At 38.4% G+C, this 27958-nt stretch overlaps 1 protein-coding gene across 2 annotated transcripts in view; it reads right to left on the bottom strand.

Moving 5' to 3' along the window:
- The window catches only part of LOC108234704 (collagen alpha-1(XVIII) chain), a 59118-nt gene extending 54930 nt beyond the window's left edge, over positions 1 to 4188 (bottom strand). For both annotated transcript variants that reach the window (XM_017414080.3, XM_017414081.3), the window contains exons 1-2: positions 4028 to 4188; positions 3857 to 3936 (exon numbers count right to left, since the gene is read on the bottom strand). In XM_017414080.3, the coding sequence (XP_017269569.1) occupies positions 3857 to 3936; positions 4028 to 4038 (91 nt within the window). In that variant the 5' untranslated portion in view covers positions 4039 to 4188. The remainder of the gene's footprint in view (positions 1 to 3856; positions 3937 to 4027) is intronic.
- Positions 4189 to 27958: the final 23770 nt, after the last annotated feature.

Genomic DNA, 27958 nt, shown 5'->3' with positions numbered 1-27958 from the left:
AATACATTTTTACACACGCACAAATATTTTTACACACGCACAAATCCTTTTACACACGCACAAATATTTTTACACACACACAAATCCTTTTACACACGCACAAATATTTTTACACACACACAAATATTTTTACACACGCACAAATCCTTTTACACACGCACAGGTAATTTGGAACCATTTTCTCTCCATAGGAGGCAGTGTCTCGCTTGTTGTGATGGAGAAAAAAAAGTGAAAGCAATAACTAAAATGTTAATGTTTTTAGTTTCAATTTCCACGTTGCTGACATGAACATGTCTTTGGATCTCTCACCCTTTGTTGCCAATGAAATGTTTCTGGACAATTGTAATATATGTCATATTGTTCAATAGAAGGGCTATCAATCAATCAATCAATCAATCAATCAATCAAATTTTATTTGTATAGCACATTTCAGCAGCAAGGCATTTCAAGGTGCTTTACATAATTAAAAAACAAAATAAAAACAGCATGTGACAATGAAAAAACAGTAAGAAAGAGACAGACATCAAAACCCCGCACTCTAACCCTAATTTAGCCATAAGCAACTCTAAACAGGTGGGTTTTAAGTTGAGATTTAAAGGCACCCAGTGTTTCAGCTGTCGTACTTTACATATATTTATTATATATTTAATCTTGTTGATCTGATATAAAACCACAATTAAAAAGCCTGAAATGACGCAGGTAGTACCACTGCTTCTATCTGCAGGGGGCATCTCCTTTTTTTCTTCTTCCGCTGTTCTGCTGGTGAATTTAGATAATTTATTCTGCATAAGTATTTTAACAGTGCATATTATTTGTTGACGTGTGTAAATCTGGTTTTGTCAGGCTCCGTCTCATCATCCATGAGCCCCACCTCACATCACTGCCCTGTTTATGGTAGACTTTTATGATCATCCGCACAACAATAATCTTATTGCTGTTGTGGCGATTGTCTCTTCATCATCATCATCATCCTCATAATCACTCTCTAAGTCACTGTAATCGCTATAAAAATCACTGGCTCGGTCTCGTTATTTATGGTCTGAACAGAAATTAGAAACTTGGTTATTTGTGTGCATTTATCATGTGTTGAGCAGATGTAAAACACTGTCAGTGTAGGTGTGTGGGCATGTGAAAGAGTGTGTAAATGTACATGTGTATGTGGCGTGTTTGTCAACATGTTACTAATTAGTGGGGATTAAAAGCAGCCACTTCCTGAAGGGAATGCTTTTATAGCATTTCCACATCTATGCATCCCAACTGATGCTTATAAACTTGTGCCAGAGTCATTTATGTGTTCATTTATGGGTGTTTTTTTCTCGTTTATGTACATTTAAACATCTTGGTTACACATGATTTTATTGGAATTAGTATGATATATATACACACATTATTTTGTCCTTCATCTTTTGATTTACGTGCAGTTCAGCTGCTGCATGCATTTATGGATCATTGTGCATATCGCCTAACAACAAAAAGCAGGCAATGATGTTATTGGCCATGTCTGAGTGTATGGGCATGTGTCTGTCATTTAGCAAAGTTGCTCGTTAAAATCAGGGAATGTACATAACTTTTGAAGTCAACCCGATTCAAGATGGCCACCACAGCCAGCTGAAGTTAGAAAACATGATGAGGCTATGATTCAGTCAGTTTTAGAGATGCTGAGCTAAAGTTTAGTGTGGTAGTAGCTGAGGGTCATCCTAAACACATACTAGGAGCAGTTCATATTGTGCAAAATATTTACTCAAAACTTTGGTATTAGCTGTTGGAATCAATTTTGTTCGTCTTTTAGCGAAATATCTCATGAACCATACAATAGATTAGAACGAAAGTTTCAAAAAGTAATCATTTGATACTCATCTACAACTAATTACCTTTAGAAATCAACCCAAATCAAGATGGCCACCACAGCTAATCAACCAATTTGTTAATTTACTAATTCAGACAAATTTTTAATACTTTCTGTTTGACCACAGTTAATTACAATATAGCTTGTCTACACCAATTCCATGTGAATAGTAAAGCAGAACAGGGTTAAAATTTCTTTTCAAACTTAAAACTTGAGACCTCTGATGGTTTTTTCCACTTATTATTTTTATTTTTTGGTTCTGCCAGCATCCACCAAACACATCAAGGCACACTTGTGACAAGCCCAGAGCTATGTGCCCCATTTTTGCATCAAGAAAAAGGATTATACTAACATTATTTGTAAAATCAGGCACAGAAATGTGAGTGTTGCTGTGGTGACAGCTCTGTTTTCAAGAGTATTTACAGCATGCAGCCTGGAAATATTTGTCCCTGGTGCTTTCCCTGGCAAATCCTCCAGCATACTGGAGCACACAAACACACACACACTCACTCTTCTTTTTTCCCCTCTCTTGAAAAAGTGAATCATGGCAGAGGATTATAAATATGGCAAACAGACAAACAGTTTGACAATGGAGCTTCTGGAACAGTCAACATCTGCAGGCTCTACAGTAAAGGAAACTGGACCATGACTCACACTAGAAAAGTGTCTTCCAGACTCTTTAACTCCACACACCCCTAATACCTGCTTCAGCAATCTTTTAATGTCTATTGTCCTTTAAGATCATATTCCACTCATCTCAGAAATGGGGACAAGCTTTTATTGAAAGTGTCTCCACTTTCTCAAGCCAGCAGCCTGAGTGACGTTTAATGCAAAATATCAGCGGGGTCACATTAGCTAACGAGACCCCATGATCCTCTGACTAGTCCTGGACAAAGCTGCTTTTGTGGCATGGGAATCTCAGTGGTGATCACAAGTCAAGATACCTGCACACATACTGTAACTGCAACTGCCAATCTGGATTCCAGCTTGGTGAGGAAAGAGCTGATGGCTTATTAGCCTCTCTGTCTGAAGACGAAAACTAATAAAAAGCAGCTCGCAGACATAGCTGACAAAGTCCATCACTCACAAGCACCTTCTAATACTCAGCACAGCATCATCGCCCCCGCCTTAATCTCGCTGCACTGAGTCTCTGCACGTGCTGAGCCTGTTTGCAGTTGCAGCGGAAAAATAGATGTGCCCCTCATTCAGAGGTAATTGGGAACATGTTGAAGTGTGCTGAATGATCCATTAGTCACCAAGTGAAACAGAGTTTTAAGCTGTAAAAAACACTCTGCAGACGCAGCAGATTCATAGCAGAGCGCACAAGTAAGTGAAACAATCATGAGGCAGCAGGTATCTGGTCGTGTGCTCTGATGTCATCATCACATTAAGTTTAAAGCTGTTTTTGTGCCAACTTTCCATGAGGGGAAATGCCATGTTTCTCCATCCACTTGGTTTCTTCCTCATTTCCATTACAAAGCAGAGGTATGTGCAGTGATTCTGAATTTAGTCCAAACCACTATCCACAGGGATCTACTTAAATTGGATGCATTTTGTTAAATAAGGCGAGCCAATTTCAAGTCTGCCTCAAAAAGACAGTCTCAAATCCCTCATGACTTCTCCACTGGCCTTTAGGTGAACATGTGGGAGCAAAGAAAAAAAAATGCAAAAAGCCAAACTAATAAATGTCAGAACTTGGCGTGCTTCACTTTAAGTGTTAGATTAAACACAGAATGCGATCATTTTATAAACACAGCATCTATTCAAATTTTTAAAGTAGTGCAGAAAACAAGTGCATAAAAAAGTGCATTATCTCTCAAAAATTAAACTACTGAATGCAGTAATATGATGCTGCAATGACACATTGATTTCATTCCAGTGTCATTTTTTTTTTCCTTTTTAAATTAAACACATGGAAACATCTGAGCCAGCAGATAGTTCATCAACAGGGGAAAAAAAGAAAAAAAAAAACTTTCAGCAAGAAGCAATCTGCAGCTTGAGTGCACATACCTTCCAGCAGCTGATAGGCAGAGGAGTGATGGCAGCAGAGCCGGAGGAGAAGGGATAATCCAAAGAACCAGGGAGGAATGCTGCACAAAAGCACAACTAAAGAGTTAGACAACTAACCCAAAGTCAACTTTAAATAACTTATGAACAGAAATAACACCCAGTTTTATTTACCATGAAGTCATTTTCACTGAGGGTGAGCTTAGATCCACACTAAAAGTTTCCCGTTCATTTGTGTTAGAGATGGAGCCCACTCTGCCTCCCTCTCACTCACTCCAGACTAAAAACCTCTCACTCTCCTCCTCCTCCTCTTTTTTTTTTTTTTTTTTTTTTTGAACTCTCCCTCTGGTTTCCAGTCAGACAAAGGCAGCTTCAGTGTGTGTCAGGACTCAAGGGGGCTCTGGCTAAGCTGAAATCCGACTCCCTGCGACTCTCTACGGACCACTGCTTTCTAATGCAGCCCTCCCCTCAGACATCACAGCACCAGATGCAAATGAACACACACACTCCAGTTAAGCCCTCCTCCCCCACTCCTCCTCCTCGCTGGCGTGGTTTGTCTCAACTCACCGGTGGTTCAGAACTTTTCCTGCACGGCCTTGACTTGTTGCTGAGAGATGACTTTGGGTTTGCGGCATCTGAAGCATTCTATAAAGTCAAGTGAGGAGGCTGTTCGGGGATGGCTCACTGCTTCACTAAATCAACTTTGGAAATAGAAGTTTACTCAAACCCTTGGAAATGTTTACTGTCAATGAAATATAACAGGCTGTCCTGAAATATGCAGACTCGTTTACTCCAGATGTACAGCATAAACTCTCTTTGAATAAAAAGAGAGATTTGTTGACCAAATATCAGAAATTTGGCAATTACAGAAATTAACTCTAGCAAATAACTTAAAGGCTTAGCATTCCTTGAAGAAATGCAGATCCCCAGCCACCTTCCATGCCAAAGTTTTAGACTAAGATCATCTTATTTAGAGAAATGACAGAGTTTTAGCTGTTTTGGTCAAACCTTGAAAATATGCAATCTCTCAGCCCTCAGAGTATGCATTATGACTGATTTTCAGTTACTACCACACCAAAATTTAGCTCAACATCTGTAAAACTGAGTTACAGCCATTTATGTGTTTGCTAAGGTCGAGTAGCTGTGGCAGCCAGCTTGAATTGGATTGACTCCAAACGTTGACCAGCTGTAGATGAGATATTTCATATTTCATGAGATATTTTGCAAACAGACAGACAAATTTGATCCCAATAGTTAATGTCAAAGTCTTAAACAAAGATCTTGTGCAATATGTTCAGAATATTTGATGGGGATCAATCTTGGCTACTACCTTATGTTAGCTTAATATCTGCAAAATTGACTGAGTTGTAGCTATTTTTGTGTTTCCAAAGAAAGATTAGCTTTGGTGGCTTTTTCTTTTTTAGGGTTAACTCCATTAGTTAATCAGTTAAAGATGTATGTTCAATGATTACCTTCCCTAGAGTTTTAATAAAATCTGTTCAGTGGCTCATAATAAACAGACAAACCAAATCATCCACTAATCCAACTTAACATTTTACTTAAGAGTTAAAAATTAGCTCAAGTGCCTTCTTGACTGTATTGTCACATTAATCCCTATGATAATCTCCCACCCTGTTTTACAGTTTTTATATTATCTTTGATTTTCCAAATTTTCATGTTTTCCCTTTTTTTTCTTTGAGCTCCTTGATTCAAAATTTACTCCCTGTAGCTAAAAAGTACCAAAGGTAAGATGACCAAAAGCTAATGGGGAAATACATAATCCTAATTCAAATTAGGTCATACCATATATTTGCTCGATAAAAAAAACAAGAGTCCACATTTTAGTTATGCACATTTAAATAAACAGATAAGTGAATTTGAAAGTTTTACTGTTTTGTAGGCTAGATTAAGTTACTCATCTCCTCTGGAGCTCATCTGCTGTAATGTTTGGACTCAAGAGCATTTCACTCTGATGCCAAAGGAATCTGCCTGAAATGCATTTACAAGCTTGCGTCGAGCTGCAGGAGCCAATGGGGTAGAGTGGAGGACAGATAAGAACGTGTTCAGACCTCGTCTCTGACAGCTCAGACAGATAAGAGTCATCATGGCCTCTGAGAGAGGCTGTCGGAAAGAAGGAATCACTCTTCACTTCTCTGACCTCCAGCAGACTGACCACTTCTGCTGTTAAATAGCTTTCTTCTGAATTCATTTACAGCTGCTCTTGACCAATGACTCTTTTTCATGTCATACACTAAGGCATGTCTGTCCTACAACACCTACATTACTCAATGTAAAACTAGGTTTTTGGAAACATTTTATGTTTTCTTTTTGTATATGTCAAATGATCAAATTCAGCCTACTCCAAAAGTGAGTAAGTCTCATTTTTAAAGCCAATCACCAAATTTCTATCTACAGCAAATCTGATGTGAAATTATCAAAGCAAGTGGATTTTTTTTAATCCTAATTTTAGCTAATTATCTTGGGTGTTTAGGCAAACTTGGCATGACTCAAAGTGAAAATTTATGTATTTTCTCACAATTTTGTATCTCCAATTAGTCCCCAACAGTCGCAGCCCACCATAAAAGACCTACTTTTTGTGATGAGAGAGAAAAAAAGATGGAAAAAAAAAGAAGCAACAGGCTGGAATTTCTTTGCAAAGAAAACAGCAAACAGATGAGGGGGGGAGAAAGCAATGGATTTCAGTCTGTGGGTGGTTGTAGATTAAAAGGGGTCCGATCTGAGGTCTTTGCCAGAATGAGTCACTAAGATACCAGACCATTACTGCCTTTTAGCTGACGGCTGTGAGAACGCAGGCTGAGCTGCCCCAGCTTCCATCAAAATGCAGCAAGGAACAAAAAGAAAGCACATCTGCTTGCAGGGCAGGATTTTAAAGATAAAGAGAAACTTAAAAAAAGGGAAATTCCATGTTTTGACCCCGGGCTGATTTTGGTTACCATAGAGAAGTGCTGTTGAAAGACATTCAGTAGATTAAGCTAAAAACCAATTCAGTAGGGGTTCATTCAAAGATATATATGGTAACGATGACTCTTCATGATAGGGAACTGTTTTGAATATATAATATTTTTCTACTGATAATTTATTTCCTCACACCATTAAAACAAATGCTGTGTGAGTCCATACACAGAATGCAGAAATGAACTAATAAGGTTTTACTAAAGGGGCAGATGAATAAATTTTGAGAACATAAACTGTAACAACATATGATAGTACATGTGCACATTTTGGCCTCTCATTCCTTTATTTTCTTTGCTTTTCACTTTCTGTTTGGCGTGGTTGACGCAGCTCACAGGTTTTTGGATGTTTCCTGCATCACAGAGCCCTACTTCAGAGTGGGAGGCCTGTTACGGGTTCAGAGGTCACACTTCGTCTCAGGGGGGTAGAATGACGGTAGCACATCAGAATGCTCTTATGTGTTTTCCAAAACAACACGTTGTCATTCAAGCTGAAATTTAAAACGCAGTGCTTAAAAAGCAGCAGCTCTCCAAATCAAAACAAAAAACGGAGGCTTCATTAGTTAGTCTCTGGCTGACTGACAGGCGCACAGGATGCAAGGGCACTTCTTGAAGCAAAAGATGACCTCCAAATAGATTTAGACCTGGTGTTTAGATAAGGCAAAAATAGATCTGCAAAACTGGTCAAGAAAATAAATAAACAAACAAGGACCAGATCACAAATTTCTGCATAATTAAAACAAGTTGCTCATTAGAATAAAAAATAACTTCATAAGGCATTGATAAAAAACATTAAAGAATCTGGTCTGCTAATACACAGGCACAGCTGACTGCCAAAGTTTAAAAATCAGATCTCACGCAATCAGTTCGTGCTCAGAGTATGTGTTCGAAACGATATCCAGCTTCAAACACACCAAATTTGATCCCAATATCTAGAGAATTGGCTGAGTTGTAGCCATGTTTGTGGTTGCAGATTGTTGCTTAGCTGTGTCGGTTATATCCAAAAGTTTACCATTTGTAGATCAACATTTATTTATAGAGCCCTTTACAACAACAAAACAGTACAGAAAGTGCTTTACAATACAAGTTAAAAACAATCAATAAACAATACAAAAATGCCAGAGTGACACTCCGTATTAAAAGCCTGCCTGAATAAAAAGGTTTTAAGATTAGATTTAAAAAGGGTCAGATCAGTAACAGAGTGCAAGTCCTGAGATAGTTGGTTCAATAGCCTGGGTGCAGCCACCGAAAAGGTCCCATCACCCCAACATTTGTATTTAGACTTAGGGGACAAACAGTAAAGATGTATTACTTGATCTTAAGGTCCTTTCATACTCACAGAAAGCTATTAGATCAGCTAAATCAGGTGAGGCAAGACTGTTGAGACCTTTAAAAGTGAACAACAAAAGTTTAAAAGCAATTCTAAAGTGGACTTGAAGCGAATGGAGATGTGCAGAGTTTCATAAAAACCCATCCATTAAAATATTTTGTTAAGACTACAGACAAATGAACACACATGCACAGACAGACAGAGGCAAAAACATGGTGGCAGGCAATATTTTAGAGTAACTTATGCAGTTTCTGCCATGTGGGTGAAAGCGTAAGTATTTAAAAGAGGCTGGGTCAAATTACTTTTAAATCTGTTTATATTCAAATTTACGGGTGAATTTTATGTTTTAATTGTGTCACGTGTTTGCTCTGTGAAACTGAGTCTCTATGATGCTTGATGCTTCTTGAAAAAAAGAAAAAAACACAAGCAGTGGTATTGCTTTGTGTGAAAGGGATTGGGCCACGAGTTGTCATAATGTGTTAGCATTTTGCTGCAAATTTGAAAGTGAATGAAAGCAGCATGAACGTAATGGAACCATAAGTCAGGGAAGGGTGCAGTAGCTGCAGCAGCCAGTTATTGTTCATTCATCATTGGCTATGATGCAGCTGCAGCTTGGAGGGGAAAATATGGCAGTCATAAACATGATGAGTGGAGTTCAAGGTGGAACATTACAACCTATATATTGCTTTAGCTCTTGCCAATTCCAAAATAACAACTAACTAATTTTGTGATTTTACATACTGTATGTTAAAAACACAGTGAAACAAAACTGCCTTTCTCTTATCCAGATGAGTGTTACTGTGAATGTAGCAGCCTTGTTACCTGAGGAATGAAGCTGTTGCACATTCTGGTTGTTAATTCTATTGAGTGATACTTTTTTGGAATTATGAGAAGATTAAACTACTGTTCTTGGAAAGTAGGAGGGAAACTGTTCTTGTCATATCTCGTGAATCTCAGGTAGTAGAGGAACTCAACGCTTTGAGCAAACTGTGTGACTCTTTTGTCCGTGATGTCTTTACACACATTATGGGCTCAGGAGGTAGGGGCTTGTCCTGTAACTGGAGGATTGTTGGTTTGAGCCCCTGCTATGTCTGTCTCATTGTCCCATTGTGTCCTTGGGCAAGGCACTTCACCTGACTTGCCTACTGGTGGTCAGACAGTTTGGTGGCACTGGTGCAATGGCAGCCTCACTTCTGTCAGCCCGCCCCAGGGCAGCTGTGGCTACAATGTAGCTTACCATTAGTGTGTGAATGGGTGAATGGCTGATTGTAGTGTAAAGCGCTTTGGGGTCCTTGGACTAGATAAAGCACTATACAAGTGCAAACTATTTACCATTTACACCAGCCTGCATTTGTGGTCTCCATGTTGCTGCTGTACTGGACTATGGTTGTCATTATTGCTCCATTTAAGACAGGATGAGGAAGCTGAGTTTCTGACATGTTCTTACCACTTTAATTATTGTGTGATTGTTAAGCTCAGAGATCTGCTGCAAATTCACAACACTCAGGTTTTGTACTAGAGCTTCTACTTGATTGCTTGATTTGAAGGTAATTATTTTGATAAGCTAATTCATAGCAAGAATTATGTAAACCAGCTCCAGCTGTCATGGTTTCAAGGTTTTCTAGGTTTCTGCTTGCACCGTACCGTTACTTCCTGATGTATTTTGTAGTATCTGTTCCCTTCTCTGGCTTACCTTTCACCTCCTCTGTCACACCTGGTCTAGTTCTGTAACTATTACACTTGTTGATTATTTCCATTCTTCTCTCTTTTGTATATAAAGCCTCAGCTTTTCTTTGTGCTGTTGCCAGTTCCCCATGTTTCTCTTATCCTTGCCTTAAGTCAAGCTCATACTATGTGACTTCCAAGGTTGTGAAGGACTTGTGCATGTTGCACTGTGTGAGCTTGATCTTATAAAATTTTGATAGTGACCTGTGACCCACTGTATGATGTAAAAATTAATAGATGCCAATCTGTATGGTTCCATGTCACAGCAGAATATGTCACAAAGATCTGACAAAAAACATCAATCCAGCAATCAGTGGACAGCAAAAGCTTGCGTTTCTGCTCTTATCATTAGATTCAGACAAAACAAGGAGGAGGAGCGAAAAAAAGACAGCTATGGATATTCTTATAGCTGTGTACAAAGCATCAGTCACAATGAATCGTTATTTCAAAAGATTTCTGACTCTGCTTGGTATTTGTCATAGGTCGTCTTTTGGTGAGCCTGTGATACTGAGCGACAACAGGCCGCCTAGTCAACCAGAGATTTCCTTATGGTTCTTTTATGACAAAAGATTTTTGTCTATGACAACTAAAAAACCCACAGAGCGTGAACCTGGCTTTAGTTGCCTTGGCCTTTTAGATATTTTATATCCTTGTTGTCCACCCTGCCGTTGCATTTCTTTTGGATTTTTCCAACAAAAAACAGCTTCATATACCCCTGCCTGCCAATGGCTGCTTGCCTGCTTTTGGGTCCTTTAAGCCTTTGGCTGCCCTGTTGTATGACAGCAGCTTATCATTAATGCTGTATAAAACATTTCGGTCAAGCTGGTATGGACGCCTTTAGAAAATTCAGAGCTGAATATGTGCATAAATATGAGTTTATGTACAGGTGTTGCCGACCCCCTCAGCCCCTCTAGCAGCTGCTGAGTCCACTGATGTTCAAGAAAACCCAACAAATAAACACAGAGCTGGGCTCAGACCTTCGTCATATATTTCACTCTGTGGTCACGGGAATATATTCCCTGGCTTTTCTCACATACTGTCATCTCTGTGCCAAGAACTTTAACATTTACTCCCTTTTCTCCCTTTCATGAAGCAAAGACTGTTCAAACTTTTTTGTGCATCATCTCCTTTCTGGGTCTGCTAGTGTGACAGATGGGGTCAGTAAGTTTGTCTAAGTAAAAAAAAAAAAAAAGTATGAGTTTTGATGCATGTAATCAAAATGTCTTAAACTTCTCTTTTAACTTTTCAACAGGGGCTTGTATGAATGAAACAAATGTTATCTAGAATTCTAAATCCCTGTTTGCTTGATGTTTATTCCACATCAGCACATGTAAGCAGGTTAATTACCAGGGTAGGGCAACTGGGATTTGTGCAATTCACGAACATGTACACACTACAATCAGTAAAAGGGTTTTCAAAAAATTACAGAGTAAATTCTCACACCCTTAAAATCCCCTTCATTTAAAAACTAAAGACCAAAACAATAACTGCAGCCAATGCATTGAAATATTCAAAATTCCTTAGTACCCGTCTTCCTGGGAGACATGATGAAACTATTACTACTGAGTTTAGAACAAATTGTTGAAAATATGTTCTTTAACAGAGAATTTGGATGAGATTCATGAAAAGTCTCAGTTACATATACATATGTGCACTGCCTGTCATTCTCAGGGATGTACAAAAATCACAAACTGGCAAAGCGATTTCAAGGTAAGAAATTGTGATCAGGGGACTTCTGTTTCGTGTTAAGTAGGAGTGCTGGGATTTGTCTCGTCCAATATTCTGGACTCATCATCTGACTCGAGACAATTGTTTCCTACCCCGACAAAGCCAATAAAACCATAAAAAGTTGATCTACATCTCTCAGTCCAGTCATTCCAGTCAGAGCCTTGACAACTGACCTCTCAGCTGTGGGCGGATTACAGTTTTGAGCCATCAGAAGTAACTTTTCCAGATGGCTAGCCGAACTTGAATGAAAAACAACTCAATCCCCTCTCAACTCTTTTGTCTCATGTTGCACAGAGCATGTAGGAGGCAGCACTTTGTTTGGGTCAGAGTCAAAGCTCACACCACACAGTGATATTTGAAGTGAAGCTGGGTAGAAGTGTGCCTCAGTAAAAGAGAAAAAAACAAACAAACAAAAAAACATTAGAGGCAGAAGAGACTTCAGTGAAGAAGCATAAAATGGCCACAGGAAGATAAAATGGCAAAGAAGATGCTTTATGACCACAATGTGGGACCGAAACTGATGTGAAAATTACAACCATAATGAGGTGGACCCTGATCGTAAAAAACATTTTGTAAATGAGAGAAAATGGCCAAGACACAAATCAACCAAAAGTGGCCCATAAAAAGGCCACACAGTCAAAGAAAACAGCCACAAAATGACCATAAAAAGAGATGAAATAACACAAAACGTATGCAGCATACGCTGTTTGAGGCTTGCAACAGAAAACTTATATCTCATCTGATTCTGGCTGTTCTGTTTATATCAGTCAAGTGGGAGGCTTTTTACACATTGGTGCTCAGAAGCTCCTTGTTTCCAAAATCTAATATTGTATAAACAAAGTAAAGCCTCTAGCAGACAGCTTTGTTCAGCCCTTAACACAACAGTTTGCATCATGTCTTTACAGGCAACACCTCAGCCGCAGTTTTAATATATCTCAACCACTAGTTTTATTTTTGGATTGCACTAAACAGCCTCAGGTGTTGCTTGCCTGGTGTCATATCTGAAGATATTGGAAAACTGAAGGAGGCAGGGCCTGCATTAAGAAGCAGTTAAGGATCTGCACCAACTCACTGCATCATTTCTTGGCATTCAGTTTGCAGACATATTTCTGGTCTCCTTTCACTTTGATGCAAGAGATTAAGTTCAGTACCAACCAATACCCTTTACCTCATGAAAGATGAGCAGACTTAAACTTACTAGGTAGAAAATTAACATGACAACCATAATGATGTACTGCCAGTTTTGGAGCACGCATTTATGCAAGTTTAGTCAAAACACTGAGAACCTCTGAAGGCCCGTGTTCCCTCTGTGCCAAGCATAAGGACCCTTGTTGAGGATCTAGTCTGAGGTCATACACAAGTGTGTCTCATGTATCATCACAACATGTCTGTGGTTGGTTTTCAGCTGAAAGGCTTTTTTCTCTCTTAAGGCTTGACAGAGCAGATGCATGGCCACACAGAAGGGTGTTAACAAAGGGTGAATGCAGACAGTTTTGCAATGATCACATCCTTTGATTAATCATTGCCAGAGTCACCGTCTCTCACAAAAAAAATAAAATAAAATGAAAATTATTCCAAGGCCTTCGGGACTTCCCTAAAAATGTTGAGAGTTTTGGATGAATAGCCTAACTTAGATTTGTTTGCAATTTGAAAGCGTCTGAATGAGGTATAAAAAGGTAAAAATAAAAATGTCTGGATGCAGTGCAAATGCACACGGTTGGAAAAAGAATTTGTCCTTCATAAGTTTGCTTAATGATGTGCAAGCACAAACATTCGTCAGCTCACACTTGCTCACAAAATAATGAAGCTGAACAAATGTAAAAAGAGCCTCATTTTTAGCCTCTCTGACTGATGCTAGCTTTGTTCTTTGTGTTGAGCAAACATCACAGTCCCTGACCACCGTTCAGCTCACTGTCAACACTTCGTTGCACCCCGTTATCTCTTTATCCATCTTCAAGGGCATGCCTGAGTACACATGGTGGTGCGTTTTTGGGAAAGCAATGAGGTAAGAGAGTAATGAAAGTCCCTTTGAACCTGCCTTACACAGCTTTCAGCAAGGAGCCTCCAACTTGGTACAGTCTGCAAACCGTCTATGTTCTGTGTCCTCAAACAGCCAGGTAAGGGATTTTCCAGTTTCGACTCTGGCAGCCAGGTGAACAGGGGTGGGAGGGTGGGGGTGTCTGACTGGGAGAAGATTACACAAAGGCTGCTTTCTGAATGCAAGTCCCGAGTGCTTCAAGGGTTTCATCACTTCAGCTCACTATTCAGCACAGAAGGACGAAAGGTTTCTCAGTCCAGAAAATTGACATTGAATACATTTAAATATAGATTTTCTTTTAAAACTTGACTGGCAATCTATGCTTGGCAAAATGTAATTCAGATGTAATGTCCTAAAACAAAAACCACCCAAACCCTTTATCATCACATTGCTACAGCACTAATTATTTATGCTGGGGAAATACTACACTTTTTAAATGCTTGTAAAGAAAAATCCATTATGACATCAAACGTAACACGTAAGAGTATATCAGACTAGACATTATACTTGTTGAGATGATGAAATAGTTTTAGCTGAGAAAATATGTACATTTTTGATTTTTTTTGCTTGTAGCTATTTATTTAACTGACTATGAGTAACAAGTTCAATTTTATCTTAAGCAAAGGCAAAAACATTTACTATAATAGGTTTTTTTAATTATTAATATTATTATTTCCTCCCACAGACCAAAAAACCTGCATGTTGGGTTAATTGGTAACTCTAAATTGTCTCTAGGTGTGGGTGAGAAAATGAATGGTTGTTTGTCTTTTTTATCTTTATGTGTACCTGTGATGGACTTGCAACCTGTCCAGGGTGTCCCTTGACTCTCGCACAGTGATAGCTGGAGATGACCCAGAAAGGAGAAGCGGGTAAAGAAAATGGATAGATGGTTGTCTCTACCGATCTTATTTTATGTCCAACTTCAAAATTCCATTGAAAACTGATGCTATAATAAAAACAAGTGATTTACAGTATGTGTCCAAGTCTATCTTCAAATGTAATCTGAGTCATCATGTCTGAGTTTTCTTAGTTAGTTCACACCTGAACTTAGAGCTTTTTTTTCTTTGATGACCAAACACCTGACAGCCTCTTTCTTGTAGCAGCCCAGACGGCTACGGGAAGGCTATGGAGATAATTAGTTGTCTAACGTTGAGTTCCCTCTGATTTACATCAAGGAGACAGGAGGCAGGAGGCTTTCTACAGAATGTTATGAAATTTAGGTTTGAACACTTAACGTTTAAGTTTTGAGCCATTCAAACATATTTTACATGTTTTCTTTTAAGAAAATGAGGAAAATTTTGGTGTATATCCCTTTTCAGAAAGGTGCATTCATCTTTAACAGTGTTTTTCATTAGCGTGTCCTGCTTCAATTCAACAGAGCGTACATTTTCCAAACAATCAAAATATCCACAGATATGTTTCTGCCAGGCATTATGCAAATCTGTTTCCATTAAACCACTGCAAGATTTTGATTCATTTGAGGGTTTTTTTGTTGTTTTTTTTTCAGAAGATGAGAGAATGGTCTGCTTTTGATCAGTTTATTTCCACCAAACTTCACTTTCCTGGTTTTAGGATCATTTGTGAGGTTGCGATGAGAACAAATCCCAGACTGGACCGGCACATCTCTTTCTTTCCACAGGAAGCCATGATGCTTTTGGTCCGCACTAATCAAACGGCATGCCTGTGGCTGCTGATGTTTAACGTAGAGCACACATGGGCCCACTTACAGAACAGCATTTCCCAAAGAGTCATAAAAAGGGAACAATCAATGAGTCCTGGGTCTGACTTTTATTTTTCCTGTCCTGCCCCCTGTAACGCCAGAGCAGATGTTAACTGGTGCAAAGGTTACTTAAAGTTACCACCACCATTGCTCAAAAAGATTTGCTTCCACCTGCAGACTTTAAAGTTTTTAAAGGAGGCATTTTTTTTTCCTTCTCTGTGGGACATTTAAGTGGTGCAATAGTTCACTAAATTTATGGCTACTGAATAAGTACCCAGTATCACATTTCAAAACAGACCTTGATTTCATTAAATAAAATTCGATTTTGATTAGAAAATCCTCTTCAAGTGGAAAGATTTACTACTTAATTTAATTCGAAGGAGAGAATTAGTCAATTCAGAGTTACAGATGGTTGTAGAGTACTGTAGAATAACTGTTTCTGGTGTGACCCAGACTTTCCACTACTTTAACAAAAACAGAGTCATTAATCTCCTATATCTCATCTTATCTCTCTCACCAGAGGCCAGATACTAATACCTCAGTGAGTGTATCACTGTCCACATCCTGCTTTGTGTATGTCTGAAGGGAAAAATGGAGTATTGGGGATGTCTGTTGTTACTGCAGGCTATTTGTCTTCATTAGTCAAGAATATTATCATCAGTCAGTGTTATCTTTAAATTGAGACAGATGTTTAATCAGTCCCATTCACTAAACGTCTGTGTGTTTATGCTGCTCCTTAGATGTAAATAAAAGGAGTAATAAAGTGAAACACTGTAGATGTATATGCTGAAGAATTGGGGCTGTTAGTGCAGCTGCCTAAAGTATGGATGGTTCTGTGTTGTCCTGACCAGACATATTTGTCTAAATTCACATCTCAATGATTTAAAAAACTGTTTTTGTTTTGCTTTAAAACCCTGCATTATATATAAAAAGGCCATACAATGTGCTTTAGAATGTGCTTTTTTTCATTTTAGAAAAAAAAAAAATCCATCCATTTATTTTCTTCTGCTTATCCAGAGTCAGGTCAAGGAAGTAACAGGTCCAGGATCTCCAGCAGCACTCTTCAGCACCTTCTGGGGGAATCCCAAGGTGCTCTCAGGTCAGAAAGATATAATCTCTCCAGCAAATTTTGGATCTGGCCCAGTGTCTCCTTCCAGTAGGACGTGCCTGGAAAACCTCCAAAAGGAGACATCCAGAAAGTATCCTAATCAGATATCTTAAACAAGTGTTTTTCTGAAACTTTAGCTAAATTCTGTGTTGATGCAGAAGAGCGACAGTTCTACTCTGAAGTCATCCTGGAAGATGGCGTTCCTCACCCTATTTCTAAAGCTGACTCCCCCCCCCCCTCTGTTAAAAAGGTTAAGCTTAGTTCTGGTGTGGGTTGGATGCAGCCAGAGTTGTCCCTTGTCTCTGATCATGTTAGTAGACAGAATTTTGAGGTTTGGTAATGGAGAGTCTGGTGGCTGAACTGGGAACCTCAGGGTCTCATCATCTGCAATTTGCATCTTCAAGCCATGACCTGTAGAGTGCACTGGAGTGGTTTGCAGCCAATTGTGAAGCAAACAAGTGAATCAGCTCCTTCAAGGCTAAAGTCATTGTTCCTGACCAGAAAGAAAGAAAGAAAGAAAGGGAGGAATGCTCTTCCCAGTGAGTGAGAAGTTTTCTTTCAAGCACAAAATTTGAAGTATTTTGGCATCTTGATCAGTAATTATGGTGAGATGAAGCAGAAGATACTGTAGATACACAGATATTTTTTCTGTCCAAAGTAATGAGGGCATTGCTCCAGTCTGCTGTGGTAAAGAAGGAACTTTACTGGTTCTTCTATGTTCCAACCCTCAAATGTGGTCATGAGATTTAACTGAAAGAACAAAGTCCCAGATAAAACCATTGGTAAGGAAACCTGACTGTTTTAATCTGGCTGGTCTAAACTAATTTGTCTAAGTAATGCCAGTACACATTCACAAACACCTATCAAATACAAAGAATCTAAAAATAAAAGTTGGAGAGAATTCTTAGATTAGAAAAACAATCAAAGCCATAGACAAAACTTCAACACTTGAGTATCAATTTCAAACTACTGATCCGTTAAAGATCTTTGTTTAAAATAAAAAAAAAACAATGCAAAATAAAAGAGAAATTGTGACTATGACGCAAAAAAATCCCAACAGAGAATAAAATGTATCAGAATTAGTGCACTTACAAAAGAGTGATTTCTCAGCATTTCATTCCACAGCTTTATACATCATTCATTTACAGTTCGTCCTTCACTGTGGGACACATTTGCTTCTTTGGTGGCAAGATTTCTCATGATGCTGCTTTACCTCCTCAATGTATAATCCAGTCCCCTACAGGTTCATTGCCAGCTACTACTGTTTAATATTTGAAGCAAAGACACTATAACCACTCCTTTGAGACTTTTATCCATTCTGTGGGGCTTAAAGATTCATTGCCTTGTTCATAAACTATGCAACATTCACAAAGTGTTTTTTAGAGACTAGTCCTTTTCAAATCTCCAGTTAGGCAACAACAACAGTGATGCAAGTTTTTTTTTTTTTTACGTCAAATTGTCAAGTATTGATCTGAAGCACGTCCAGTAAATCCTTATAAACCACTTGGCAATGATACAGATTGAACGGAAAGTCGTTAAAATAAGACATAAAAGGAATGCAGAAAAAACTTTCTAACGCCTTGAAAATGTCAAGTAGGAGCTGGACATCTAACACATCTATTAAAAGTAAACATTTACAACATGACACATCATTATCTTAAAAAAAAGCTCTTTTTGTAATTTTTTTCTTTTTTCTTTAAAGGTAAAAGCTCCAGTACCAATTCAAATTTGATCCTTCCTTATGGACCTTGGCTGTAGGTTCAGTTGTGCTAGAAACTCAGACTACTGTGAATTTGTCTTCCCTTTTAAATTACATATTTAAACAATTTGTATTCCTGTATCTTATTTAATAATAATAATAATAATAATAATAATAATAATAATAATAATAATAATAATAATTACTGCATACAAAAACTGCCAGAGATCATGAATTAAAGTAAAACTTTGTTGGATTTACCTGGATTTGAAGATACATGCGTGGTTCAAAAATATCTCAAACATTATGCAGACACAATGACAACTGGGCAATGCTGGAGAAGGTTCTCCATCATCCAGTATGGTAATCCCAGTAAGTTCAGTCAAAGGAAACTGAACTTCGTTTTGAGTTTTGGAGATGTGTAGCCTTAAAAATGCAAAGTTACAAGCTTTTAAACTATAGTGAGCTGAACACACAAGCAAATCCCTCTCTTAAGGGTCATTAGGGGTACTCCTGGTCCTCGAGCTTGAAGATGCTATAACTTTGATATGGCAAACTAGGATATTTGCTAATTTGTCCCAAAAGCTCACAATTAAGCTCTCTTTTCATTTCCTCCCACCCTCTCTTTTGCAAATACAGAAAAAAAAGAAAGCTGGCTGAGGCCTACTTTCAGCCACATAGGAATCTAAGTTTTACAGGCATAATAAATCCCTGCAGATACAGTGATACGCAGGACGCCAGCAGTGCCAAATGTCATCTGAAAGCCTTGAGCCGTTCCAGACTGAAAGCATTCCTCTGAACTCAAGACAACAGAAGTCTCCTTCTTTGCTATCTAAAAGTCATGAATATCATTCCATTTGATATTTTCCAAGAGAAACTATACACTTCTCATTAAATTTGTAGATACTTGTACCTAAAACCACACCTGATCATGCTGCTGAATTTTGTGTCTCAGCTGGTGTTTAAATGAAGCTATGTGCAGATACTAAGCAGGGGTTTTTGGTTGGGTTTAGGAAGCTGCTGCCAAGAACAAACACAATCCCAATGGTTGATTATATCAGAGCATCTGCACGCACAAATACACACCCCAACACACACACACAAACCTACCTCAGTGTAAAGTCTGCAATGGTAGCAGAACTCAGATGTAAACAAGACATCAGCTAAGAGAAAGGGAGACAGATGCAAATGAAAACTTTTTTTTAAAGGTGTGTGTTTCACCCTGCTCTTATGTAGAATGGTGATGAGTAAAAAAAAAAAAACTTAAATCCAGCTGTGCAAAAATTCACCACAATTTGTTTTGTTGTTTTTTTTTTATCCTTTTTTTGGCCTGCAAATAATGTTACATACCATTTTACCTAATTCAGTCACATTTGCAGAATGGGGCACTGTGCAATTTGATTTCCCCATCAAAGAACAAATCCTTGTCATTATGAATCCTACTGACCCTATAAAAGCATTTAAACAACATTTCTGGCAATTCTTGAAAAAGCCCACCCCCAAAAAGCTTCATCAATACAAGTCAATAGCTCTCAGTGATCAATAAATAGCAGTAAAATAAAATAAAAGCATGTTCATCAGTTATATAATATGTCTGCAACAAAGAAATGCAGGTCAGAATGAGCTGTGGAATAAAAACTACAACTCAGAGCTGTCTCAATTTGGGACAATACTGATGACTCATAGGAGGAAAACAAACCTTCACCTTCACCTTTGTGCATTGTTTTCAAAGCACCTGGTTCTCTTCAACTGCTTACCCAAAGAGGAGAGTTGGTAGACAAAAATAATCCCCATCCTGGAAACATGTGGCTCAGCAGTAATGAAGGGAATCCCCATCCACAGGCTGAGTCAGCGATCCCAAAGCTTGCTCTAACTTTTCATATCTGTGCATTATTTTCTAATCAGTTTTGCACAGATTTTGTTTCTAAGATTAAAAACAAAAAACACACAAAACACCAGACCTTGGTTATTTTGCAAGTCACATTTGTTCCGCTAGCTACAGTACATTTCTTTAACCACATTTGCTGATTTGTTGACGTCACCCTTTGTCTGACGTTCAAGCTGAATCACGTCTAGACAGTCCTGCCGGAGCGAGCAACCACAAAAGTCGTGCAGCAACACTCATCAGTTCAAATGTGTTTATTAAGAAAGAAATGTACCACTAAAATGTAAATTAGTGAAAGAAAAATATTTCCAACTATTTCATAGGTGTGTTTTATTTGTGTTCACCTGACCCTATTTTTATCTGTTTTTTGTAAAATTGAATTTCCCACCAAAGAATGTCTATTTCCATATTAGTCTAAATGCAGGCTCCATACATGTATTTTGAGTTAGTAGACTAAAATCTTGTTTTATAAAGCTGAATTTATCATCACTAAACTTATCTTTTGTTTTGATTTTTTCTCTCATTTGTTACATGGATGTATTCCCCCAGGTTTAGACTTCAAAATATCAATTTGTTATTATTGATTTGCTAAAACAGAAAGTCAAAAGTCAAGGTCACAGATCAGCCCATCCGCTAACTCCTCAGCTGTATAACAGGAATGTTAAACTCCAGAGCTGGACACCTCATGGGTCAAGGGTGATCACTGTTGATTTCAAAGTGATGGGGTCAAAGGTCAAGGTCACAGGTAACCCCTTTGCTAAAACCTTGTCTCTGCTCCTATATGTGACCTTTCTTTTGTTTCCTCCACCAAGGAAGTCATGTTTTCACTTGTGTTCGTTGGTTTGTGTGTCTGTCTGTTAGCAAAGATCAGGTAAAAAACTAATGAACAGATTTGGATGAAATGTTCAGGAAATGTTGGGGTTGTCACAAAAAAAAAAAAAAACAGTGGAATAAATGTTGGTGCTGATCCAGATTATGAGCCAGGTTGCACTATTTTTATTAACGCTGTGGCCTTGGCAGAGGTTTGCTTTTCTTAAGTGCTTCTAGTTGTTTATTAAACAAAAACAGCCTAAATGGGAAAGTTTTGTAATAAAAACTAAGTACATCCCAGGATTCAGCAGCTTGTAGAACCACCTTTTTTTTCAGCAGTCTCTCACATCATCGTGGAGGAATTTTGGCCCACTTTTCTTTCTGTTGTTTTGGTTAATTGTCAGTTTGTGAGCATTCATATCTGCACAGCTCTCTTAGGGTCCCAACGCAACATTTCAGTCTCACTGATTTTGACTGCAACACCTTGATTCTTTTTATTTTCAGCCCTTTGCTGCTGTGTTCAGGATCGTTGGCTTCAAGACAATCTCAAATGTGCTAGGATCAGTAACTGAGCTGTACATTTTACAGTAGGGGGAAAAATTTAAAACTGGAATTAGATAAACCTTTCACGGTAGAGCCTCTGACAAATGTTTCAAACAAAGATTATTCACATAAAAAAAGCAAGTGTTTATGCACAAGCGAGCATCTAAAAACGATCTACATGCCTCGTATCTTTTTAATAATCCTCTCAGATGTGAGCTTCAAAGAAAGCAGCTGGTTTTACTCAGAATCAAGGCTTGCTGTAATAAAACAAGATTAATAAGCTCTGATAGAAAGCTCTGATGTTTGAATTATCAGCCTGTATACAACTCCCTGTTTCCAAAGAATCTTTCCAGCCCACCTCTGAGAGGAAACAGCAGCAGGAAAAGCAGGCACTGCAGTTGATAAGGACAGAGGGGGACACGATAGCTGTCCCTTCCATTCCAGAGGGGGTGGAAACTAAACCTAACAAAACACATTTAGGATACACTGTGCCCTAACCTAATGGGACACTTGATATCAAGCTTAATGTTAGAATTCTTCAATTCTTGTCAGAATTACCAATGCATCCTGTCAGAAAACACAGCTGGTACATCCTGGTTTGTAATGCAGGAACAACAATAATCAAAGTTTCCATCCATTTCCAAAGCAGGGGTCAGTATTGAGGCACTTAGTTTGAAAAAAAACAAGCTGAAATAAAGCTTGTGTGTTTGTTTGTCTGTTAGCAAAATATTTCATGCACTCAGAGAGTGCAAACCTCCGCCAGGGCCATAGCATCACTAAAAAATAGTGTGATCCGGACCATGATGTGGATCACCATCCAAATTTAATCAGTAGTTTTCTGGGAGTTTTTGTGACAACTCCGATATTTCCTAAAAACTGAATCCAAATCTGTTCATTATTAGTTTTCATGTAATCTTGCTATCAGACTGACAAACAAACAAACACGACCGAAAACATAACCTCCTTGGTGGAGGTACAAATGAGGTCATCTGCTGGACTACAGAGAAGATTTTATCAAAGGGGTAATGTGTGACCTTAACCTTTGATTCTCTGACCTTGAAATCGGTAGGCATCAACCTTGTCCCATGAAGTGTCCAGCTGCACAGTTTAACATTCCTTGTTACGGTTGCAGAGTTAGAGCACAGATCACCTGTGACCTTGAACTTTGACCAGACTACCACCAGAATTTGATCACATCTTCATTGTACCATGTTTGATGTTTCCTGAAAATTTCATGAAAATATATTCATAACTTTTTGAGTAATCTTGTTCACAGACAGACAAACAGACACTATGGAAAACATCCTCGGTGGAGGTAACCAGTGGACGGATTTTAATGAAACTTAAGACTTCAAACTTTGGCATTCAAGGTGGTGGGCGATGTGCATTCCTTCAAGAAAAGCTGCTTAAATTACTTTTTAGATTTAGTAGTTTATATCCAAGGACACAGATGCCTGCAAGGATCCATCATGTCTCCTTTTATGTTGTCAGAGCACACATTAAACAAAAATGTAAAATACTTTTTATCTTAAAAACTTTAAACATGAAATAACTTGTTTTTTTTATACTGAATATAAGCAGGATCAATAAATTAATAAAAATAGGACAGAAATCTTAATGAAGGTTTTGATCAAAACACTTTAGATAGTAATTTGAACCTTCAACTTATAAATAATATCACCTACATTATTTTTGTACATAACTACTGTTTTTAGAGTTGTAGTTTGTGCAAAAAATTAAAACAAGCGGCACGGCATCATAACAGTTATAATGTGGCTTACTTTTTATTGCGACTTACAGCATGGCTTTAACATGTTTCATATTTTGAATTAACATTTTAGATTAAGTTTTAGTTCCCATTTTTTCTTCATATCATGGCAACCTCAACTACCATTCAAAACTCACCACTGATGAACATTTCACCCAGGGGTCTCAAACCTCAAGCCTCAAGGCTCCAGTGTCCTGGAAGTTTTAGGTTTTTTTCTGCTCCAACACACCTAATTCAAATGGTTTTATTACCTCCTCACCAAATCATTAAGTTCTCCAGAAGCATGTCCATAAGTAAAAACGAGGTGTTTTAAAGCAAGAACACATCTAAAACATGCAGGAGAGTGGCCCCTGAGGAATGGAGTTTGACACCTGTGATTTAGCCAATCAGCAGCTTTTTTTTAGCTTTGTTTAATTTTTGCAACAAACACAGGGCACTCAGTCAGAAGTTCTATCGCAGTCTAGCCAGGAGTGGCACAATCAAGCTAAGAATGCAAAATGAAAGACTAAATTTAAATTCTCTAAGGACAGGGAAAATGCACTTGCTCTGGGAAATGGTGACAGAGCAGGAAAAAGGCAGGAAATGTAACACTTCTTGTGTGTTGGGGCCATCTACTTCCTGCTGGTCTTCATGTCAGTTAATCTTTTCTCACATGTTCACACCTAACTTTCTGAAAAGTGCAACTTTCTAACCTGCTTGTCTTTAAATGGGGCCATCAAAGTGCCTTTGGAACTTTTCCGTAAGACAGAGAAAATATAGCCACCAGTTCTTCTCATTTTTTTCCCCCTCCTTTGTTGATGAAAACACCTGAAATGGTTGCCAAGATAAGTGCGTTTCTCCATAAACTCCCACTTCAAACGAATCAAGATGAAAGCCCGCAAGGAGGAAAGGTCTTCAAGGGAAATAAAACTTTAAGAAAAACAGTTTGTACGAGCTGGAAGCCTTTGCATACAGAGGTTAATGAGGCATCTGGCTGTAATCCAGACAGTTTATAAAACTTTGGGAGTGAGGTGGTAATGATCACTTCCTTTTTCTTATCAGTTTGCAGCTTAAGAAAAGCAAATTCTTCCATAAATGGATAGTTGATGCTTGAGATCTCTTTTTAATGCATTTTTGGACTGTTGCAAAAAGGGAAGTGTATCAGTTTGGGGTGTGTCCCATCAAAGACTATTAGCTAAAAGGAATAATTACATGTGCCTGTTGGTACATTGATGGAAGATTTCTGTAACTTATGGACAATGTCCACCTAGAAATCTCAGACTTCAGGAATATCCTTCGCAGGTATTTAGTGCCCCATAATGTCTAAATCAGCCACACAAACCCATACAACGTCTTTCCTATAGAGATTATAACCTCTTTGTGTCCGTGATTGTGTGTACTTGTGTGTGTGATTGGATCCATGTGTGGGTCAGCAAGCAATGGCAAACGGCAAAGTGGTGTCTTTTCCAAGGTAACAGAGAAGCACTTTTGGAGAACCACCCCAAAGTGAGCTGAAATGATGAATGTCAGATTCATATTTCTGTGAAAATAAAATAAATACATAAAATTACATGAGCACTGCAGTGAGAGGTGCATTGCTGCTGGTTATATTCTGTGCTCCACAGGAAATGTGCAAACTGAAGGAGGGAGTGGACTTTAGCCAAACAGCTGAGTTTCATTTGGGCCAACACAACATCACTGCTAATTAGCAAGAGCTGAAGATGTTTGTCATAACAACCAAACACAGTCAGCGCTGGCTGAAACGAATCGCTAACGAACGCTTTCTCTTTAAACTGAAGTGAGAGATGACGCTCAAGTTTCAAGCGGGGAAAAACAAGGAGGCTAACTGTGCGCTAGTGCTGGGATGTAAAACCGTTGTGCTGCAGCAGCTGTTTTAATGAAGTTTTCAAAGTGCTATAAAATAGTTTATCCCCTTAAAATCTCATGCACAATGGGTGGCCGCAGCAGGACATTTCCGGGGAGTTTGCAACATCTCATGGGAGGTTTAACAACATTTGTGTGTCTTTAGACTCTTTTGATGATGACTAATATATACAACTACAAATGTGGGAAGTATGCAGTTGTCTTTTATGTCCTGCCTAGTCCCTAGAGAAATTTGTGGCCATTTTTCCTTCTACTAAGCCTGAACACTGGTAAAATTGTTTCCCAGCCGGAAACATCAAATATCTGAAAATATGAGTCAAAAGAGCCTCACTATGGCTCTGTGAGAAAAGTTCAGGGCTTTGAAAGGCTGATTTTTAATTTTTTTATGCTAAATCATGATCTTTTTTTCAAACATCACAAAAATGCTCAACTGTCTAAACCTAGTTAAGTTTTTTTGGGTGCTTAAATTAAAACTAGTTTTAGCCTAAACCTAATAAACTCACACTTAAAACTGCAATGTCTGAGATAGACCAAAGGAAAAAACAAAAAGGTTCTCACAACTCTAGCTGAATTTGGCCTTTCAGGTCAAGATAATTAATCTTCAACCGCTTCTACCAGTCAAAAAAAAAACTATTCATTAGTTGATGATGATTGAACTTTTGCAAGTAAAGAACTCAGATGTTGCTATAACAGGTCAAAGAAACTGTAAAATAACAACTTGTGACTAAAACTATATGTATATAACTTTACTCTAGCTTTGATTGGGTTTCAGTTGATGAAATTTACTTCACAAACCCTTGAAAACTGCATAAAAAATGCATAAATTCTCCTTGAGTTTACCTCCATGTTGACTCCTTTGTATAAAATGTACTTCTTCCTGGTGTTGATTCTCATGGTAAAACCTTTTACTTTTATAGAACAGTTTCTAAATAGGTTTTATAGGGAATAAATTTAAAAATGGTAATTAGTTTGTTTTGTTTTTTTTTCTTTCAGTGGATGATGACATTGACAGCAAGTCGCCCACTAATGTTTCTTTAGGCAAGTTTTACTATCTGGAATTTCGGTAACTGACCAAACATCTGGTTGATGTGAAGCAACAGATCTGCTGAAGAAATCAAACCTCAAGCCAACAAGCCCACTACCTAATTAAGACACTGAATGCTTTAAGGATTGTACGATATATTAATAGGGCACAAACTAGCTTTAAGTTGAACAAAAGAAAAGCAATATATATATGATTTCTACTATTTTGGGTGTCCTGTTGTCCAGAAAGAGGTAATTCTTCTGTTTCCTATTGTATAACCAAAAAACTCAAGGTTTCCTTTTATTTATTTCAAGTTTTGGTGCAAACTTTTCTTGCGTTCAGAAGCTCCAATTTCTTATGACGATTGCAGACCTCTGGAGGACCTTATGTTTGATGGATTGCACCAACACACGAGTGCACTTATTTTGAACCGAGCTGCTGCTTTTTTCCAGAGTCGGGATCTGCAGGGAGTGCTCCAGAAGACAAATGCTCCATTTGAAAAGATCCACATGGAAAGCTACCAGGTCAAGGAACATCCTCCCCGCTCCTAGGGCCAGCATCCTAATACACAAGTGATCCATTTGTATAAATGTTTTTTATAGGTTTTTATCTGAGTAGCCTTTAGTCTATTACAACAACATAACTCCCCTCTAATGCTGAAGCAAACCATATATAGTAGTATGAATATAGCATGAATTTATGTATGTAAAGGCACATCAAGACTTTGGTAATCTTATGGGACTTTATAAAGAGAGAGAGAGAGAAAAAAGGTTCTTCACAACAACCAAGGTTAGTGCCTGGGAAGGTAAAACCTTGAGATTTATCAAGGGCAATATTCTACCTTGACTGGTTACATTGAAGGCTCTGCGAAGAATAAATGATTAGAAAAGGGATAGATTAAGAAGAGGGATGTTCACATGCTGATGCTTACCTGTGTGGCCTTTAGCTGCATGTCAGTCTTATCTCTCTGCTCATTTCAGTCTCTCTGACTCTGTTAGGTAAAAGCCACTGGAGCCCCCCAAAAATTAAAAACATATTATTCATTCATAAGTAAAAACAGTGATTACATTTTGGTGCTGATCTGATCAAAGTTGAAGGTCAAAGGTCAAGGTCACATTTCCACCTGTGCTCTAACTCAGGAATGTTAAACTCCACAGCTGGCCATCTCATGGGACAAGGGTGATCACTGTTGATTTCGAGATGATGGGGTCAAAGGTCAACATCACAGATGACCTTGTGCTCTAACTATGCAGCCATCTAACGGAGGAAAATTCACCTGCACAGCTGGACACATCTTAGGTCAAGGGTGACCACGATTGATTTCAAGGTCATGGGGTCACATGTAAACATCACAGCTGACCAGGTGCTCTAACGATGCAACAGTGTAATGTCGGAATGTCAAACTGCACAGCTGGACACCTCATTGGTCAAAGATGTTCATTTCAAGGTTTATAGGGTCAAAGGTCAAGGTCACAGGTAACCCCTTTGTTAAATCCTTGTCTCTGCTCCTAGATGTGACCCTTCTGTTTCCTCCACCAAGGAAGTTCTGTTTTGGGTTGTTTGTCTTTCTGTTAGCAAAGATCAGTTAAAAACTAATGAACAGATTTGGAGGAAATTTTGGGGTTGTCCCAAAAAATAGTTAAATAAATTTTGCCTGTGATCCAGATTAGGATCTGAATTATCATCACTATTTTTTTTAATCATGCTGTGGCCTTGGTGGAGGTTTGCGCTCTCTGAGTGCTTCTAGTTTCTCCGTGTTGTTATTGTTGCCGTTTCTTTCCCCAGTCAGTCACCCAAATCCAATTTGAACAGTTGCATTAAACTGTTTTGTGCCTCACTTCCTGCCTAAACTGTGCGTACCCAGCAGTCCCCTTCCCACCTCCTTGTATCCT

The sequence above is a fragment of the Kryptolebias marmoratus genome, linkage group LG21 (assembly GCF_001649575.2).
Source record: "Kryptolebias marmoratus isolate JLee-2015 linkage group LG21, ASM164957v2, whole genome shotgun sequence".
Taxonomy (NCBI): Eukaryota; Metazoa; Chordata; class Actinopteri; order Cyprinodontiformes; family Rivulidae; genus Kryptolebias; species Kryptolebias marmoratus.
Note: the sequence above shows the minus strand (reverse complement) of the source record. Positions and strands in the feature narration are given on the sequence as shown.